The sequence below is a fragment of the Protomyctophum parallelum genome (assembly GCF_964188405.1).
Source record: "Protomyctophum parallelum genome assembly, chromosome: 8".
NCBI lineage: Eukaryota > Metazoa > Chordata > Actinopteri > Myctophiformes > Myctophidae > Protomyctophum > Protomyctophum parallelum.
In genome coordinates this window covers 23,041,716-23,061,531 of record NC_139703.1, presented here as the reverse complement: position 1 = coordinate 23,061,531, position 19,816 = coordinate 23,041,716, and the positions used below count along the sequence as shown (strand labels likewise).

Sequence of the window (19,816 nt, the reverse complement as noted above, 5' to 3'; positions counted from 1 at the left end):
AAATATGTTTTTCCCCTTTCTCTTTTATTTTTCCTCCCCACATCCCCTCACCCCAGAGGACTACTATCGACATAACAAACATTCAATTATGAAGGACTAAATAATGTAGGCTATTGTTACTAAATTGTGCAGGAACAGAGCAAGTGCCATAGAATTCATAACATGCTGCCCCAACATCAGGCTACAACCGCTACACAAAAATGAAATGTATTTTTTACACAGATTTTGCATATCGGCAGCATTCCTTAAAAAATATATACTGTACATATTTATTTCAACATAAATACATTGAAGTTAAAAGTGATAATTTATTTACAGTAAAATTTCCATTAAAATGTACCAGCATGATTAAGACTAGTGTAGCTTAAAAAAGTTCCTCCATTGAAGTAAGGAGAACTAGAATTAACTATTCTAAAATTCACACATTCATCCATGGTGTATTTTGTGCTATCAAAATTGAGTGACTTTTTCCACATCACTTATTAACTGATCGTCTGTGAATTCAGTGTTGTCAATTCCTATCTTCTCATCTGACTCAGCCTTTTCTATGAACTCGGATGCCTGTAAGGGATAGAGTAGAGCATGCAGTAAAGCATTTTATGGGCATTTTGTGTTTAATATCAGATAGGTCCATGTAGAGACAGGAAAACAAGAAGAGAAAGAATGGAGAGACTTGACATGTCAAGTCGGGTTGGATTCAAACACTGTGTGCTCGCACTCATAAGAGGCATGTCCAGGTGCCAGGTGGTATACAGAAAGTAGTAGTAACTAAAGTTCAAAAGTGCCATAATTGTCACTTTTAAAATCAAGAAAATTAGCAAATCAATTGCTGAGCTAGAGGCACCCGTATATCAGAATTTCCACCCAAAAACAATGATTGTATTGTGAAAACATTTCAATTTACTAGCTTTGATTTGATACATGGAGCAATATCTTTACCTGAGAATTGTGACACCATTTGAAACAGACCAGGTCATTCTTGGTCACAAACAAATCCGAGTTCAGCTTCTCCTGCTTGCAGCCACCTGCAGACAGACACACGTACACGCAGAGAAATGAGCATCCAACTGGAATTGTTTAGTTGCAGCATATTGAACAAAATCATCTGTGTTTCGTCTCCATAGGGTAGAGGAGGGGTAGCTGGCAGCGGTGGCCGAACGGTTTGCGGAGCAGTCTTGATATCGGAAGGTCGCTAGTTCGTATCCCCGGACCGGCACGTTAAAATTACCACCGTTGAAGTGCCTGCCCTTGGACAAGGCATTGAACCCCTACTATGAATTGTTCTATGAGCAGGGCCTGGCTGTAAACAAGTTCTTGAGCTTAGTCCAGTTACCCTGGGTAAACATAGTAACTTTCTTTCTTTCTCACCTGTGATGATGCTCACTAGGAGGCCCACAATCACTGTGCACACAGTGCCCACAGGACAGAAATAAAGGTAGGACAGAGAGTACCATGTGTCTGCCAGGGCTGGTCTGTATCTGAGAGGGAATACATTGGATCAAAGGAAATAGAGCATATTCACCTCCACTCTAGCCCAGGTGCTGGACAAAAGGTAGTACAAGAGGAAAAAATAGAGCCTGCAACACTGGTATGAAAAACTCAGCTCCACTGGTTTATTTGACTCAACGTTTCGATCCTTTAGGATCTTCTTCAGCAAGATCCTAAAGGATCAATACATTGGATCACCCATTGCTCCTGCATGTGACCCAAAATGCTTATTCTATATCCACTATTATGTATTCACAACACAAAATAATTACTATTAGATTACCACTGTCAACAGTATTGTGCTCTGACTGCTCTCTGCAGTAAACTAAGTTACTCACTCAGGCTGAGCACTGGTCCATGATGGGGCAATGGTTGTAAAGTTCTGGCTCAATGTGCTGTTGCAGGTAGTGGTGTACAATGGGAGGGGCTGAGTCTTCTCTTCTGAGGGTGGGTAAATCTGTGCTCCGATACCCACCCACAAAGTTATGATCAGGCCGAAGATTAAACCTGCAAGACTTCCCTATTTAGGAGAACATGACATGTCATACCACTATACTATAGCTGTTATTCATTCATCATTCATTCATCAGTCCCATATACATGATACGTGTGTGTGTGTGTGTGTGTGTGTGTGTGTGTGTGTGTGTGTGTGTGTGTGTGTGTGTGTGTGTGTGTGTGTGTGTGTGTGTGTGTGTGTGTGTGTGTGTGTGTGTGTGTGTGTGTGTGTGTGTGTGTGTGCGTGCGTGCGTGCGTGCGTGCGTGCGTGCGTGCGTGCGTGCGTGCGTGCGTGCGTGCGTGTTCTGCTAGTGATAGGACAACTTACTTTTGAGTTTGCTGTTCGGAATAAAAGTCCTAATAAATAAAGACCAAGGAGTGGGCCGCTGATCATTCCAAATACAGACAGAGCTGCCTAAAAGAAGAAAACTGTCAGAGGGAATTGAATGTATAATCCTTAATAACCAGCAACAGGGGTGCTGTAAAACAAGTTGAATTCCTCATGTCCATAAATATTGCAGTGATGCAAGCATTATCATGCGGTATATCTTTACCTGCAGAATACTTCCCATTAGAGAAGCCACTCCTGCCATCCCAATACACACAAAACCAAAGAACACACCTGGGAATTGTGGGCAAATTATGGCATGATTATTATCTTATTAAAAGACAGCCACAAACTTTTCTCATTGAAATCTAGCTTATACATTTTCGAGATGTTTAAAAGGTAAACCCTTATGACGGTGTGTGTGTGTGTGTGTGTGTGTGTGTGTGTGTGTGTGTGTGTGTGTGTGTGTGTGTGTGTGTGTGTGTGTGTGTGTGTGTGTGTGTGTGTGTGTGTGTGTGTGCGTGCGTGCGTGCGTGCGTGCGTGCGTGCGTGCGTGCGTGCGTGCGTGCGTGTATTCTGTAGCATATTACGATTATATGATCAATTATGAATAGCAGTACTGTTGCACAACTCACTCAGGCCCATGTTGATCCAGGACAGCTGTTTCTGGGTCAAGTCTTTACAGAAGGGCCGTATGTAGTCCTCCCCGGTGACAGCCACCAGGGCGTTAATGCTGGAGGACACAGTGCTGTACCAGACACAGTGACACTTATTGAGAATAGCACAAGTTTTAGTTTTTAATGTTTCAGTGGGAGCGTGAGCCACCAGGAAAGAATGTAACAATTTACCTGCTAGCATTCCATGCCGTTAACACATTTACTCTCACCCACAACTACAGTAGGCCTATGCTTATACATGCCCCGGAAAGGATAAGCTGTACGTGTTCATTTGTCAGGCCTCACCTTAAGGTCCCACTATATGCAGCAGCCACAAATAAGCCTGGCACTCCAGGATAGATGGCCAGGGTATCCATCACAAAGTAAGGAAGGAGCTGGTTTAAAACAAATGTGCTGCAGTTTATTATATTGAGATTATTAGGATCCCCCTCATCTTTCCTGCACAGGGTTTCATAACATAACAATAAACAAGGCAATTACAAAACATTGACATTTAAAACTTGAAAGACAGTATGCTTACATTTGAATTGACAATATGCTCATAAATCCCTGAGTTCCCCTTTCCCAGGGAACAAAAAAACATAAACCAAATCTGCCTTGAATTCTATTCCTGTTTTTGTGAAGTGGCTAGAGACATCGATGTCACACTTACCTGGTCAGGGGTGCTCACAGCACCATTAGTGAACGGATCACAGGTCTTGTAAATAGAGTACATGGTGAGGCCAGAAAACACAGCCAGACTCACAGTCAACCACAGTCCAACCAAGTTCACATACAGCGACCTGAGAGATAAAAGACACAGTCCAACCATGGTCACGTACAGCAACCTGACAGATGAAAGACAAACCTGAGGCCAATTCTACAAATTACAAAACCAGTAGATGTTTGAATCCCAGTGCTGACTGCCACCACTATTTTTCCAACAACCACGGACTAGTTATTTTTTACGATAAAGTATAGTTTTAGACAACGACAGAGGGGTGCTGTCTCTAGTGAACTTGAGCCATGAGAGACACCGCTGTGTCGGACGTTAACGAAGTTCAGTAGCGCCGACTCAGCCACGATCCCCCCCCAAGGCAATGCCAACACCGAGCAATATTTATTTCCCATCAGTGTCACCAGACTTTACACCTCGGAGGACAGACTGGTAATCACGGAGCAAAGACGGGCAGTGTCGGTAGGCCAATCAGAGGCAGGTCTTAATGCAACCGGGCCGTGGTTTTGAATCACGCATGAGAACTAATGATTAGACCAGAACGCTACCGAGTTGGCTGCCAGAATTGGTTTTCAGGCTGGCCCAACTACTTCCCACTAGTAGGAGGGGGGCCAATCAGAAAAATGAGTTCAACCTGTATTTAGGCCACGTATTTAACCCATTTTGGGCGGGAACCCCTTTTGATGATAGCATTATACTTTAGCTATTGAAAAATAGCAGATCTACAAGCTCATAGCTTGTAGGTCTGCTATTTCTTTTAAATCGAAAACTGGAGGATTTAGATGATTACATTTTCTTTTAGGTCAGGCCTAAATGGGACCTCCATGTGAGTTATGTGAAGTCCACAAGATGGTCACATATTTCAGCAGGTCACCAATTTCCCCGCTCCATGCTGGAGTGAGGAGTGAGTGGAGTGAGTGGTGAGTGGAGTGAGTGGAGTGAGTGTGGTGAGTGGAGTGAGTGGACTGGGTCATGACCGAAAGAATAAGGTCGCGAATACAAGTGGCCGAAATGAGTTTTCTCCGACGGGTGGCTAGCATCTCCCTTAGAGATAGGGTGAGAAGTTCAGTCACACGAGAGAGACTCGGAGTAGAACCGCTGCTCCTTCGCCTGGAAAGGAGTCAGCTGAGGTGGTTCGGGCATCTGGTTATGATGCCTCTCGGGCGCCTCCCTAGGGAGGTCCTCGACGCAGGTCCCACTGGGAAGAGACCAAGGCGCAGTTTGAGGAAATACATCGACTCACTGGCCTTGGAACGTCTCGGAATCCCCCAGGAGGAAGTCACTAATGTTGCTCTGGAGAGGGAAGTCTGGAACACTACGGATAAGCGGTTGAAGATGGATGGATGGATGCTGGAGTGAGCGAGTGAGTGGCCGAGATTTGGGGTATTGGAATTTGGCCTTAAATTACGCAGTTCTCACACTTTCACTTCCTGACGCGCTGTAAGCTTCTATATCAGCTATTTTTGAATAGCCAATACGAAAACCTAAAATGACAGATCCTTTCCCGGTTTTAATGCATTAAATGTTGTACACACTTTACGTCACACACACACACACACACACTCACACACACACACACACACACACACACACACACACACACACACACACACACACACACACACGACACATCAGCAACTTGACTAAGTTGAAACACTTACATCTTGGCATGCATCATGGTTTTGCAGGAGATATAGCGCTGCACCTGGGACTGATTGATGGAGTAGATGGATAACCACATTATGCTGCCACCCACCACAATGGTCCAGAACGAGTGACGCTTCAGGGGGTCTAGATCAAAGCTGGAGTGAAAAGTGAACTGCTCTTAAAAATGGTACAAAATGGACTGTATGGTGCCTTCTACACTGCTTAAAGGGATATACAGTAGTTCACCCCCAAAAGGACATTTTTTTCAGGTGAAACATGACATACAACAGGCCCGTTTTCAATAGCGACCTAGTCATTAATGGGAGTCGCCCCCATGCCGCCTAAGCCAATGGGAACCGCCTAAACGCCGGCAGCCAATCATGTAGTAGCGAGCTAGTCATCATTGGCTGCCTCCTAAGCTATGACACGGGCACGGCGGAAGTCTGCAAATGGTGTAGAGGTGTAGACATATAAACATTTCAGCGGAGCGGACTCAGCGGAGCGCCTCATAACATCACCTAATGTTATGAGCAAACTGGAGAGTAGGAAAGATGCACAACAGAGCCAGTGTTTGTTTCACCTGACAAATATGACTATGTCATATTTCTTGTTTCTTTGTGTCTCGGTCTCCATATGAAACCACTGCTGGTCATCACATTATTGGCTTAGGAATGCAACAAAAAACAAGAAATATCCATGAATTCAAGACTCCATGGTGTGAGTAAAAGTCATTTCGGGGTGAACTATATACGTTTAAGGTAGCCTATTAGAAGTATTGATCAATAAGTTAAATGTTATTAAATCAGTACAATTAAGGCTTCACATTTTCTAAAACATATGAATAAAAACTTCAAAAAGGGATAAAAGTCAATTGCCTGCATAGGGCCTAAATCAGGGGTGTCAAACTGGTGATCCGTCGTCTTATGCGGCCCGCCTGCCTCAAAAAATAAATAAATAAATAATATCTAAAATATAGGCTAATAAGTAAGGCTGCATGATATATCGAACATGTACCTTCATCAGAGTGGAGAATATAAGTATAAATCAAGTTGAGCAAAACCACTCTTCTCTGCCCCTCTCTAACAGACACAGTTAACGATCGCTTGTTAATTGCCTGCCAGACAGACAATCAGATTAAATGAAGGCAGGTGTAGAGTAGAGTGTAGACTAGTGAACTGAACATGTTCTCTTTATATCAAGTACTTCATACCAGCCCCTTATGAAACTACTTCTCCCAAATCCAAATGGATTTTATTTTCCATCCTGAATGGCAGTAACTAGCATACAATGAGAACTGAGAAGATCTCCACAAAGGTTTACTCATCTTCAAAACTGATTATAAAACTGTAACCATCAAAGCATGCACTCAACATATTTTTATTCCTCAATTTACCTCTATATTTGTAAAAAACTAAAAATGAATAAACAGAACATAAAAAAATAAATAAAAGCATGCACTCAACATATAATGGTTATGTGACCATGGCATGTGCATAATATTAAATCTTATAAGTTTTATCTGATATTGATTAATATGGGGGGTGGGTTCAATGAATCGATTATTAATCGGCAGAGCTGTCGACTATTGTCAACATATTCCCCAATTTCCACTGAGATTATGGGGTGAACGAATGTGGCCAGACCCATCTTCTCTTTCTGTCATAGTGACATTGTCCTGCATGTCCAAATCAGGTTCTCCAATCTCCAGTTTTTTGAAGATTTTTTGAGTGGTGCAACCACTCCCTTACGGAGCTATGTGTGTGGCTGGCTGGGTCTGAGCACTATGTGTGTGGCTTGCTGGCTGGCTGGGTCTGAGCACTATGTGTGTGGCTGGCTGGATGGCTGGGTCTGAGCACTATGTGTGTGGCTTGCTGGCTGGGTCTGAGCATACATAGATAGATAGATAGATAGATATTATAGCAGTGACTGACTGAGACATCGAGCATGCGTGCGCAACTGGTTGTGGCCCCCATCAAGTGACCTTTTGACCAATGTGGCCCTCGCCCCAAGTTGAGTTCGACACCCCTGGCCTAAATGGAAACAAGGTGCTGTCCCCTTTGGACTGATCTGTTTGACTGTTGCTGTTTATACATTTCTGTCTAATAAACTATTCAAAAAATCAATCAATCCTTCTCCTTTGCTGTGGTCATTTTGATTCATTTTGAAACCATACTCTATTTTCAAATACTTTCCACTGTTTTTTGTTGTTGTTGTTGTCAGGAAATGAAACTGAAAGATGAGTATAGATCATATGAAAAGGAAAGGAAAGGTAGTGTTTACCCAGGGTAACTGGACTAAGCTCAAGAACGGCCAGGCCCTGCTCATAGAACATTTCATGGTAGGGTTTCAATGCCTTGTCCAAGGGCACTTCAGCGGTGGTAATTTTAACGTGCCGGTCCGGGGATACGAACTAGCGACCTTCCGATATCAAGACCGCTCCGCAAACCGTTCGACCACCGCTGCCCCCACCGCTGACACTTATCACAACTCAACAAGCTAGTTAAAACAAACACTGTGGGTGGGGGGGAGCAGTTTGACCAGTGTAGCTGTGTGTACTTTACTCGAATGCGTTGAGTCGGCCTCCGTCACCAGCATCCTCCCAGATCTTCCCCAGGCCTCCCTGCAGCACGGCTCCCCTTGCTATGACAGCAATGAACCCTATTAGCATGATTACCATCTGCAGCACATCAGTCCAGATCACTGCTTTCAAACCGCCCTGGAATAGAATGACAGTCTCAATTATTCACTATAGTTAAACCATCGACAGATTGAAATCGTGTCATGCTCAATTCAAATGATAAAGCCAACATACAATGTTACAGTAGGTCTAAATTATGTATGTGCCCGGCATGTATGTGCCCCGCCGGCAGCAACATTTGGACTGAGAGGTCATATAATTAGTAATAAATAATATTAATTATACATATTCCATCCTATTTTGCTTCTCAAATTAGCACAGGGGGGAAAGAGGAGGGTTAAGTGTCTTGCTCAGGGGCTCAAACCTCATGGGACCTTTTGTTTCCCAGGCGTGCTCTCTAGTCTATACCTATTCAGCTATGGCTATCAATCAATCAATCAATCAATCAATCAATCAATCAATCAATCAATCAATCAATCAATCAATCAATCAATCAATCAATCAAATACTACCAACCAAAGTGCAGTAGATGATGCAGACCACACCTGTAGCCACCAACACTCCCCACAGGTCAAGCCCTGTGACTGAATAAATACATGAAAACAGTATACAATTAAATAAATGTAATAAATAAATCAAAACGGCTTGAGTTAAAACTGCTTATGACATTCATGATGAGATGCACTTTACTAATTAGATACTCCTTTGAAACCACATTCAATGTGTAGGCTACTTTGTGAAAGAAAGAAAGAAAGAAAGAAAGAAAGAAAGAAAGAAAGAAAGAAAGAAAGAAAGAAAGAAAGAAAGAAAGAAAGAAAGAAAGAAAGAAAGAAAGATAATTTGATAGTTTGAGTTTGAGAAACTACACAAGATCTCTCAGCAGATTCTGCCTCAAAAGACAGCTGTAAAAAAAGAACAAAACAAGTGACCTTGCTACAGTATGTAGAAACAAACCATAAACAGGAGCCATGCCTTTGATCTTATCATCTTAGGGAGTGATGGTCATGGTCCTCTTATCGTTTACTTTCAGGAGTAATGCTTATTCTGACTCCTTCCACTAATTAATAGTGACCTGGCATATGTCAGTACACAGAAATATGCCACTATGCTTTTTCATTCTTGCCCTTTACTTCTGGTGAATTACAGTAGGCCTATACTAATCTGATGTCTCACTGTGCTCGAAAATGTTAGCCACATAGGTGGAAGTGATACTTCTATGGTGAAAAAATAAATAAAGTAAATCATAGACTTATAATTTGCAGAACAACTTCAAGCAATGATACACTCAAGGTTGTGCTGTTATATAGCCCTTCTGCACATTGTAATTGTTTGTCTTGACATGAAATATTAGTTCGATATTGCAACTTATGTTTATAACTTGAGTGAGTGATTGACAATTGCAGATTGTTGCTAACTTGTAGTTCACACAACTATAAACTGGGCTACAGTAAATACATTCTATTCAAAAAAGATTGTTGAACAAGTGTAGACAGTAGAGATTATTTCTTTCATCAATGCAACTGTCATGTACATTTTTAGGCTTTAGACTATTTTATTGTCTTGGACACATAATAATTAATTAATAGTGGTGACACTGACAAGTAACCATTACATTTAATGTTAATTCAAAATGACTAATACTCATACAGTCACAGACGGTCAGCAAGTGCCTTGGTAAAAAAAGACAGTACGTTCTGTACTCTTCTTATCATTCAAGATAAATTATTCATTGAAGATCTTTCCAGTAATTGAATGGGCCTCATGACTGTAGTTGGTAACTGTCCAGTGATTCAGTATTTACTTTTACTTGCAAAAATCTTTCTATAGCCTTGCTGCACTATAGTGTATGTAACTTTCCACGTCTACGCCGTATTTTAATCCGGTTTCCTGCACAAGTGCTGATGTCTATACGTAGGTGAGACTTGACTTGATATATGATCTAAATGTCTCAATTGAAGAGCAGGGAGAAAAAACACAAGCACCCCAATTGTGTTAAAAGTTATATTGCATTAAATACTGTACCATAAGGATTGGACAGAATTATGATTTGATTTGATTTTATGATCGTTACATCGTCTTACAAGGCTTTCTTTGGGGTTCGACAAACTCTTCAGCAGTTTGCAAGAGCAGCGGGGCATCAACTGAGAATAACTCATAATGGACAAAAATAACATACTGTACTACTAGCTTGAAAAAATGTCTAATATACTGTACATTTTGCTTCAAAATCCTGTTCAAGACTTACTTTGGTTGAGCGCAAGAGCTGGGGCATAGATGACCATGCCAGTGTAAAGGATCTGACCCGGGATGGAAGAGAGCCAGCCATTAGATGATTGGATGTAAACAAACATGCCATGCACATTAATGAGCTGTGGGGATTCTGGGTTTCTGGATTAAAATGCACACTATAAAGTCAACAAGGAAAAAGACAGATGTCGTTAAATATTGCAAATGTGCCATTATTATGAGCTGGGGGGTTTGTCCCTCTCTTTTCATTCCAAACACAGAAGGCTTTTTTTTTTTTTTTTTTTTTACAGCTGGACACTTTAATTACCGTTTGTATTATGTACATGGTTGTCCCGATCATCCGGATTGTCTTGTTGAAGCGCATTTCCAGGTACTGGGAAGGAAGGGAGCGCCCAGACACATTTAAACAGATGCTTTGAGTTGATTCAATAGCACTTTTTCATCTACATTTCCAAGATGAAAGTAGTTTTTATTTTATTTTTGGCACACAGTCTTATAGCCCTGGAACATGACTGCCATGATGATTATCATGACAGTCATGCAGAAACTTTGCCCTGTTTTTTGCGCTCGCTGCATTTACAAGATTTCCGTATATATAAACATTCAGATTTCAAATATAAAATACTCACAAAGTGTCCCAAGGGTGTTCGTTAGTAGCAGCGCCAGCGATTAGAATTGCTGCGTCCCGCGTTGTTTAATAAAAAGCATTTTTGTCCGAGCTCCCCGGCTACTTTTTTCAAACGGGGTTCGTTTGGGAAATCCACAGTTGCACACCGGGAGCGCACTCGCCTATTAGTCTGTATTGGCAGGGCGGTCAGCGTACCTATATCGAACACACCGAGTGCCACCCTCCTCCCGACCGATAGGGGCGCGTAGTTGAAAGCCTATGGCAAAATAACACCTCGGATAAAAATGCTTTTTATTAAACAACGCGGGACGCAGCAATTCTAATCGCTGGCGCTGCTACTAACGAACACCCGTGGGACACTTTGTGAGTATTTTATATTTGAAATCTGAATGTTTATATATACGGAAATCTTGTAAATGCAGCGAGCGCAAAAAACAGGGTGAAGTTTCTTCATGACTCTCGTATGAATACGAGAGTCATGAACCATGGCTAACAGTCTTATAACCTAAAACCATGACTCAACCATGTTCCCAATTCCAAAACAACAAACTATTTCCTTGAGGTGCGTGTGTGTGTGTGTGTGTGTGTGTGTGTGTGTGCGTGCGTGCGTGCGTGTGTGCGTGTGTGTGTGTGCGTGTGTGTGTGTGTGTGTGTGTGTGTGTGTGTGTGTGTTTGTGTGTGTACTGTAGACAACGTGTTGTATGGCATTTGGACACTGAATAACTCTTCATGGCCTTGAGGCCCTCGTCAGTTTTAACCCAGATTTACTCAAGATCAATCATTACTTACGTCAAAACGTACAACTACTTGTTGTGTCCCTGGTTCGATTCTGGTGGGCGATCTGTGCTACTACTGCTACCCGAGTGCAGTACTTTCATCCGACGGAGCATTGGTCCGAACGACAACCTACCTCCTCCCTCACCCTAACCCTAACCTCCCCCGGGGCAGACACCTAAACCTAACCGCAACCCTCTCCCGACCCGCAGCGCACCTCGGAGCATTCGGATGATAGTATGCCTCCCTTGCTACCCGTGTCACCCACCCCCGCCTTTGGATTCCTGCCCCTCTCTACTGTCTCAATAAAGTAAAAGCAATCAAATATGGTCATAGTTGATTACCTCTAATCTCCCATGACCCACCAGTGAAGGCAACCCTGAAGAAGGCCAATAGGTCCAAACGTTGGATAATAATAAATATACAGCATCGTGGCTACGAGTGTGCGGCCTTTTTCTCCATTTTACTTATTTACTGCCTTAGGCCAGCACCTCACCAACACTGGTGTGCGCCCTTTCCTGTTTTGTCAACCTTTTCTCTCCAGCAAATTATGTCTCCTTACCTCATAGGTGCTGGTGATCCCCAGTCTGTAGAAAAGGGGGACAAATATCTCAGCAGTAATGACGGACATGATGGCATAGGAAATGCCAAATATCCAGAAGGCGGCTCCATAGCGGTAGGCCTCGGCTGGTGTGCCTATTACGGTGATGCCGGACATAAAGCTGGCAGTGAGTGACATGGCGACGGGCACGGCCGTCATCTGACGTCCACCCAATAGGAACTCCTCACTGGTGGACTCCTTGCGGCCACGAATGGCCGCGATCAGGCCAATCAAGGCAGCCCCCACGACTATTCCGGCGAAGACCACATAGTCCCACACGGAGAAAGAAGCCACAGGGCCTCCAGTGGCAACCATGGTTATAGTTCGAGTTCACCTGAAAGGTCCTCCTGGTGCCGACACCGACTTTATGATCTCTCCTTCTGAATGAGGTGATAGGCTACTTCGATTCCACAGGTCTGCTGTCTGAGGCAATCCTGCTAATGTTTAATTTCCCCTCGATCCACCACTTGGAAGTCTTCTCACAATTCAGTGTCGGGACTGAATTTCACAGTCACTGAACAGGGCGCTATGTCATACACACACACACGCGCGCGTACGCACGTGTGCACACACACACACACACACACACACACACACACACACACACACACACACACACACACACACACACACACACACACGCATAAACATAAGAGAGAGCTATATCAAATCAAATACTAAATGTACAATGTACAATTATTGTTTTCAAATGCATTTACATTATGTCAGATCATAACACATTGTTTATACAATGATTATGTATAATACTTACAACAATATCCCATGCGTTGTTCGTTGAGTCTGATTCCATTAGTCCAACAGAGAAGTTATAATTCCTGTTTCCTGTAGAGAGCTCTTGCTCTTTCTGGTTACCTGAGAACAATGAAAACCCTTATCCGCTCCTGGTAGGAGCCTCGTATGCATTGATGTTTCTAGAGGTCTATAAAGTTTGGGTTAGTTAATAATCCATCAAGGGCAAAAGATACTAAAGTCACATACACATCTATGTGGCTACCTGCTGCTCCTCATGGATAAACGGTCGAGGTGTTTCTTCTCTTGTGTAAGAAAATGGCCCAGCAGCATGTTATGCTGCTATTTATAGTCAGACACAAAGTAACTCAGCAAATGATAAGGCAGAGGAAACTTCTGAGTCAACTTCCGAAGACTGTCATGTGTAAGCATTCAAACAGAACCATATTCAAATTAGCTGACAATACAGTAATTTGTGAATCTGTTTACATGTTAATCAATGGTGAATGGTGCATATAAAAGCGCCTTTTCCCAAAGTGTACAATGTTCATTACATTCACCCATTCACACACACCGATGAGGGAGGAAACCATGCAAGGTCCCAACCTGCTCATCGAGGGAAGTTAATGGTCAGTGTCAAAGACACGGACAACACTAACCCAGGATCGAACTGTACCATTTCCCAAGTGGCACTTGAGTTCAGATGTAACAAATCTATCTTGGAGCTAAACAGATGGGGGCCATTCGAGCCGTAAGCGGAGCCTGTGGCACCACCGTTCCCTGCTGGTGGAGCTTGCGGCTCTAGAATCCGCCGCTCCTGGATGAATGGGGAGGCAGGGGGGGAGGGTTAAAACTTGGTTACCAAACCATAAAACAACCATAAAACTTGGTTACCAAACCAAGTTTTATTGACTTGGTTTGGTAACCATGTGGATCTTATCGCGACATTTGACACTGTAGATTACAGTATTTTGCTCTCTCACTTGGAGCACTGGGTTGGCATTAAAGGGCCAGCACTAGAGTTTTTCAGATCTTACCTGTCAGGGAGAAGTTTCCGTGCCACATCCTCCACAGTATCCCTCCACTGTGTGTGGAGTGCCACAGGGCTCTATTCTTGGACCAATTCTGTTTATGTTGTATCTGCTCCCCGTAGGATCTATGTTTAGAAAATACTGTGTTTCTTTCCAACTGTTACGCCGATGACAACCAAATGTATTTGCCTCTAAAGCGTAACAATCCTGACTCCTTAAAACCACTGCTCGCTTATCTCGAGGATGTAAAAGCATGGCTGGCTCTAAACTTTATAAACTTCAATGACAGCAAAACTGAAGTTATGGTGTTTGGGCCCACAAATGTGTCTCCTCCTGGTGATTTAGGCCCCCTTGAGCCCTTATTCTTAAAGCCAACTGCCACCAATCTTGTCACAATCCGTGGTACCTAGTGGTCCTTGTTCCTAGTTTTGGTTAATGTTTTCTGTTCTTGTGTACTTTTATTATGTAGTGATGCCCTAGTGTTTCCTCTTCTGCCTAGTTGTGTTTGCCTGTCTTGTCTCACCTCCCTGTGATTATTAGTTTTCTCCACCTGTGTCCTGTTAGTCTCCCAGCCAATCCCTGTGTTGATTGTTAGTCTTGTTCACCTGTGCCTTATCCCTGTGTGTATTTATACTCTCCTGTCTTTTCAGTTCCTTGTGAGATCTTTGTTTAAATGGTCATAGTAAGTGTTCTGTGCCAGTCTCTGTTTAAATAAACTGTTTGCATTTGAGCTCTTCGGCCTCTCTGTCCTGCATTTGGGTCCTACCCCCTTGGCTCACCGTGACAAATCTAGGTTTTAAAATCGATTCTGACCTAAAGATGGACAAACAGATAAATGAGGTAGTAAGAAAGAGCTTCTTCCAGCTTAGGAGGCTATCAAAGGTTAAATCTTGTCTATCCCGCTCTGTTTGAAACGGTAATTCATGCTTTTATGACATCTCTCCTTGACTACTGTAATGTCCTGTATATTTGCGTCAACCAGGTTTTCACTCTCGCTTACATTTAGTCCAGAACGCCGCTGCGGTTGCTTACAGGTACACACGTAAGCAAGACCATATCAGCCCTGTACTAGCCTCTGGCTCCCTGTGCGATACAGGATTGATTTCAAAGTCTTGCTCTTTGTTTTTAAGTGTTTAAATGGTTTGGCACCCATTTATTTATCTGAACTGCTGAAACCCTATGTTCCGACACAATTCAATTCAATTCAATTTTATTATAGTGTCAAATCACAACAAGTTGTCAAGCAACATTGTGAATTTGCGACAATGGTAACGAAAAACTCCCCTTTAGGAAGAAACGTCAGGTCAGGCAGAACCCAACTCTAGGGTGGCCATCTGCCTCGACCGTGTCGGGGGGGGGGGGGGGGGGGGTAGAGGGAGAGAAATAGACAGGTGGGCTCCGTGGAGGGGTCTGGTCCACATCTGGTCGAGGTCGAGCTCTGTGAGGCCGGGTCCGGGTCACACTTCTGGTGGGCTCCATGAAGAGGCCTGATCCCCGGTCACACTCGGCAGTCAGTTGGGGGTTAATATTAGAGGTCCACAGAACTGCGACGGGGAGGACGAAAAGAGACTCCGGGGAGAGATTCCCCGGATGTTGGATTAGTGGCAGGCCTTACTGGAGCCTATATTAACACATACAACTGTTACAATGCTATCACATGATGATGAATGACTGTTACAATGTCACATGATGATGACAGGTTCATAAAACATACAACTGTTACAATGTCACATGATGATGAAAGGTTCACAAAACATACAACCGTTACAATGTCACATGATGATGAAAGGTTCATAAACATATTTTTGTATTCTACATAATTCTACTCTTGCCCTCTGTTTAAGTGGTCTTGGTTAAGAGTATCCAGATAATGCCTTAAGTGTGAAATTAAAGTACTGTATCTTGCTTGTGAGGAATGACTGCTAAGATGGTCACTCTGCTGGTTCATAATGTACTGTACAGTCTTGTAAGATACTGTTTAGATAGGTATTATTCAGACCTCTGGAACATAATCTTGCTTTGGCAGCATATAGCAATCATAGAAAAGGCCAGGAATGCCTTCTAGATAAAGGTCATGATGAAGGCATAAAGTGAAAACAACAGTGAGACATAGCTTACCTTACATTTTAGAAAGCTCTAACCACTCCATATTCTGGATATTAGCAAAAGAAAATCTACGAGTTGTGACAAGATGACGTAAACAGAAAAAAGCATGGAATGGTGCGTGATATGATGAATTCCTGTTCTGTTCTGTCTATATAGAAGTGTCTATTTGTACGTCTCTAAATGTTTTGATGAATTGAACATGGTGGACCCTCTTGTAAACAAGTGTAATGCTTAATTGGGTCATCCACTCACAGTTAACAGTCTTTGTATTGAGTTTGTGCTTGAAATGTACTGTAATTCTGCAAACTGTTAACAAATATTTCAATCAATCAATCATTATTCATTTATTTTTCATTTATTTCTTTATTTTGCTTTTCTTTAGGCCAAACCCCACAAATGCAACTAGTCGCAAAAAAACAGATTTAAGGTCAACCCGCATCAATTCTCCTTGTGACTCCTTGTGACTGCCATTGGGGATAATGTTTGCAAGTAGTTTCATTGGCGAATCACTAGTGTGGACTTTAGTGTCATAAATAGACTGCAGAGTCTGAATCGGTCTAACCAATGTGGGCCACAGTTGCACCATGCCAAACCAAACTGTCATGCCAAATCTGACTAACCCATTCTGACCTGAGATCAGATTCTAAAAATGTCAGTCGTTCTTCGGTTTTTCAAAAATAGCAGACCTACAAGCTCGTAGCGCGCCACTCGGTGGCGCGCTATGAGCTTGTAGATCTGCTATTTTTCAATAGCTAAAGCATAACATGATGCTAACACCAAAATGGGTTCCCGTTCAGAATGGGCTAAGGCTTTCCAAGACGATAGAACACATTTTTGGTCAACACCATGAACCCTAAATGCAGCCCAAATCCCACTTGGCTCTGAGGCTTTCCGGAGACACAGTGTGTGAGACTGCAGTCTCTGAACTTCACGCTGATCGATTATTTCGATCGGTTCATTTCCAGGTCACTATGTGTGGGTATATAGACCCCAGGGCATCTATTTTGTTCCTGCAAGAAGTCAGCTGTTTCAAACCTTGCAAAAGTAGCTTAATTCATTGGCCTTTTCCCTTTCATTTGATACACAGAGGCATGTTTTAGCTGGAGCCACTGTACTGTAATACAGCATATACAATTGTGTAATAGTCGCTTTTGTATTCTGATTTGATTGAATTAATTTGACTAAACAAAAATACCTATAACTGTAAAGTATTCACGTTGACAAATACAGTTCCTTGATGTCAAGGATAACACAATGAAGTTAAAAGATAACTTATTTCCATCCCTTCCAGGAAGACACAGATGGTTATGGTACCCTGTACTGTCACATACCGTAGTCTACATCAACAACTATTTAGATTACTATTGAAAAATAAATTATAAATTGAAATGATCAATTGCTCAAGTTAGTTATAGAATTCTACATCCTGCAATTTGTTCAGTTTTACCAACAGGCTATTATGTAATCAACTAAAATAAGCTTCATGTTTAGGTGTAGATTGAATCATTAGAAAGCCCTTTGATCTTTGTAAATGATTGAGTCAGACCATTGTGCTCTATGAACGATAGAACTTTGTAAAGCACTTTGAGCTGCATTTCATGTCATGAAAGGTGCTATACAAATAAAGTTTTATTATTATTTAAAAAAAAAATATTGTTGTCTCCGCCAGGCCAAAGGCGAAAAATGTTTTGCAAATCGGTACCCGGATCTGTCCGGTTTTTCATATGCCATCCTGATTGGCTAACATTGGCTTCTAAAGTATGCCGAATTCGTCCATTTTGAACAAAATGCCTCAAATCATGCGATTTTCTCACTAAAGACATGCCACCCTGTTCACATTGTTCTGTTATAGCACCACCAGCAGGCCGATTTTTGCAAATCGTTACACATTAGGCTATCTCTATAGTCACGTGATCGAGATGGATCTCTCAGATTTTTATTTTCTCTGGGCTTTTTAACCTTTATTGATAGATTACAGTAAGGTAGGCTGGAAACGGGGAGAGAGATAGGGGGAAGACACTACAGCAAAGTTCGTCTGGATCGTCTTTCTTTGTCCTTTTTTCCAAACTTGACTACGGTAGCGGTGGTCTCAAAAACATAAGGGAAACTTTGACAGAAAAAGACTCGCTCACCGTATAGAAACTAGAAGTAAAACTCCTTAGACTGAGACTTAAGAATATATTTTTTATTTTATTTTATCATGCTCATAAAGTGCTCTGACGTTTCGGTCCTACCTTCGTCAGTGTCTAGGGATCTCCATCAAATTAAATAATTGTCTCATCGTGTGATTCATGTCCTACTCTTTTGGTTATTTTACTTTGTTACACGTTAGTTTCTGCTATTACAAAGCCTCACCAAGAACCCCCAGACAGACACCCAACAAAGCTGCCATAGATATCACTATAGGCCAACAGGTTAGTGCTGATCTCAGGTGGGGGGTATATTGTGTGTGGTGTGGGCTGTTAGATTCATGTTTGCTTCTCTCGTCCCTTGATGGGATGAGGATAGTTATATAGTTTAAGAATAATTACCTTATTAAACTCAATGATAAGATATCCCCACAAAGTGACACTGACAGCCTGACTGACACCTGAGGTTGTCATAAAGTTTAGTCAGTTTAAGTAGAATGAATGTGGACATGTGATGTAAGACCCAGGGGGGTCCAGGGGGAAAATCCGCAACATCGGAGTTGGAACCGGAGACCAATTGGGTCTCCATTGACCTTCTGAGCACTGTTCAGAGGTGGACAGCCGCTGCCCCCGCCGGCGGGGGCAATGGGGCTCTTAAAGTCCTCAAACACTGTGGACGTTTCTGCTTTTTAGCTAGATCTCAGTGTTTAGCCAGTTCTGTGTAACTTTCTGGCTTCCTTACTCAGTAACTTTGAACTTTGCTTAATGATTGATGCACATTGTTAGTCTCTGTTATGGACTCTCCCTAACACACAACACATGGGGCGGCAGTGGCTCAGGGGCAGAGTGGCCGGCAGAGCAGCTGGATGGCAACCGTGAGGCTCCCAGTTCGATCCTGGGCTTTCCCAGAGGCAGTGTCGATGCGTCCTTGAGCAAGACTCTGAACCCCTAATTACTCCTGATGTGCAGGTTGGTGCCTTGCATGGTTTCCTCCACCATCAGTGTATGAATGGGTAAATGTAATGCACAATTAAAGCACCTTGGATAAAGGTCCATTTATATGGCCTTGGATAAAGGACCATTTTGTTGCTGATGCAAAGCAACAGTCACTTTTATTTTTGTGACACCTAGTGGCTATTGCCTGCACTACATCTAATACACAGTGGTTTGTGGTACAGTAGCCAGCTAGTAAGCCTACTGTAAAGGTTCAGTCAGGACCAACACTATAATGATTTCCTGTCTATATGGAGGAGAGGATATCATTAATGCATGTCATTCACATAATGGACTGTGGAACTTGTGATGCAGAACTACCCCTTCCATCAGTGACAAGAGATAATCGACTGTCTGGGATAAAGGTGGATTATGATGTTCATATAAATACTTATTACTGATTGGAATATGTGATCTTCATTCACAAGGTATCATCCGAACCAGACGGTGTCCACATCTCCCAGGTGAGCGATCTCAACTCATACAGAAGAGCAGCAACAATGTACCAAAACATTGCATGATTTTTGATCTGTCCGTTTGTCTTTCCAGCGCCTAGTCGTTTTGCTTCC

General features: G+C 42.5%; 1 protein-coding gene across 1 annotated transcript; it reads right to left on the bottom strand.

The window, feature by feature from the left end:
• Positions 1-450: 450 nt before the first annotated feature.
• On the bottom strand, positions 451-12,553 carry slc5a8l (solute carrier family 5 member 8, like; the record flags this gene model as incomplete). Its single annotated transcript, XM_083771077.1, has 15 exons — positions 451-561; positions 940-1,025; positions 1,369-1,478; positions 1,827-2,008; positions 2,312-2,398; positions 2,538-2,605; positions 2,947-3,059; positions 3,274-3,362; positions 3,641-3,770; positions 5,365-5,505; positions 7,912-8,066; positions 8,505-8,572; positions 10,234-10,285; positions 10,543-10,608; positions 12,200-12,553. The coding sequence occupies 15 exons, from the start codon at positions 12,551-12,553 to the stop codon at positions 451-453; spliced, it is 1,812 nt and encodes a 603-aa protein (XP_083627203.1).
• Positions 12,554-19,816: the final 7,263 nt, after the last annotated feature.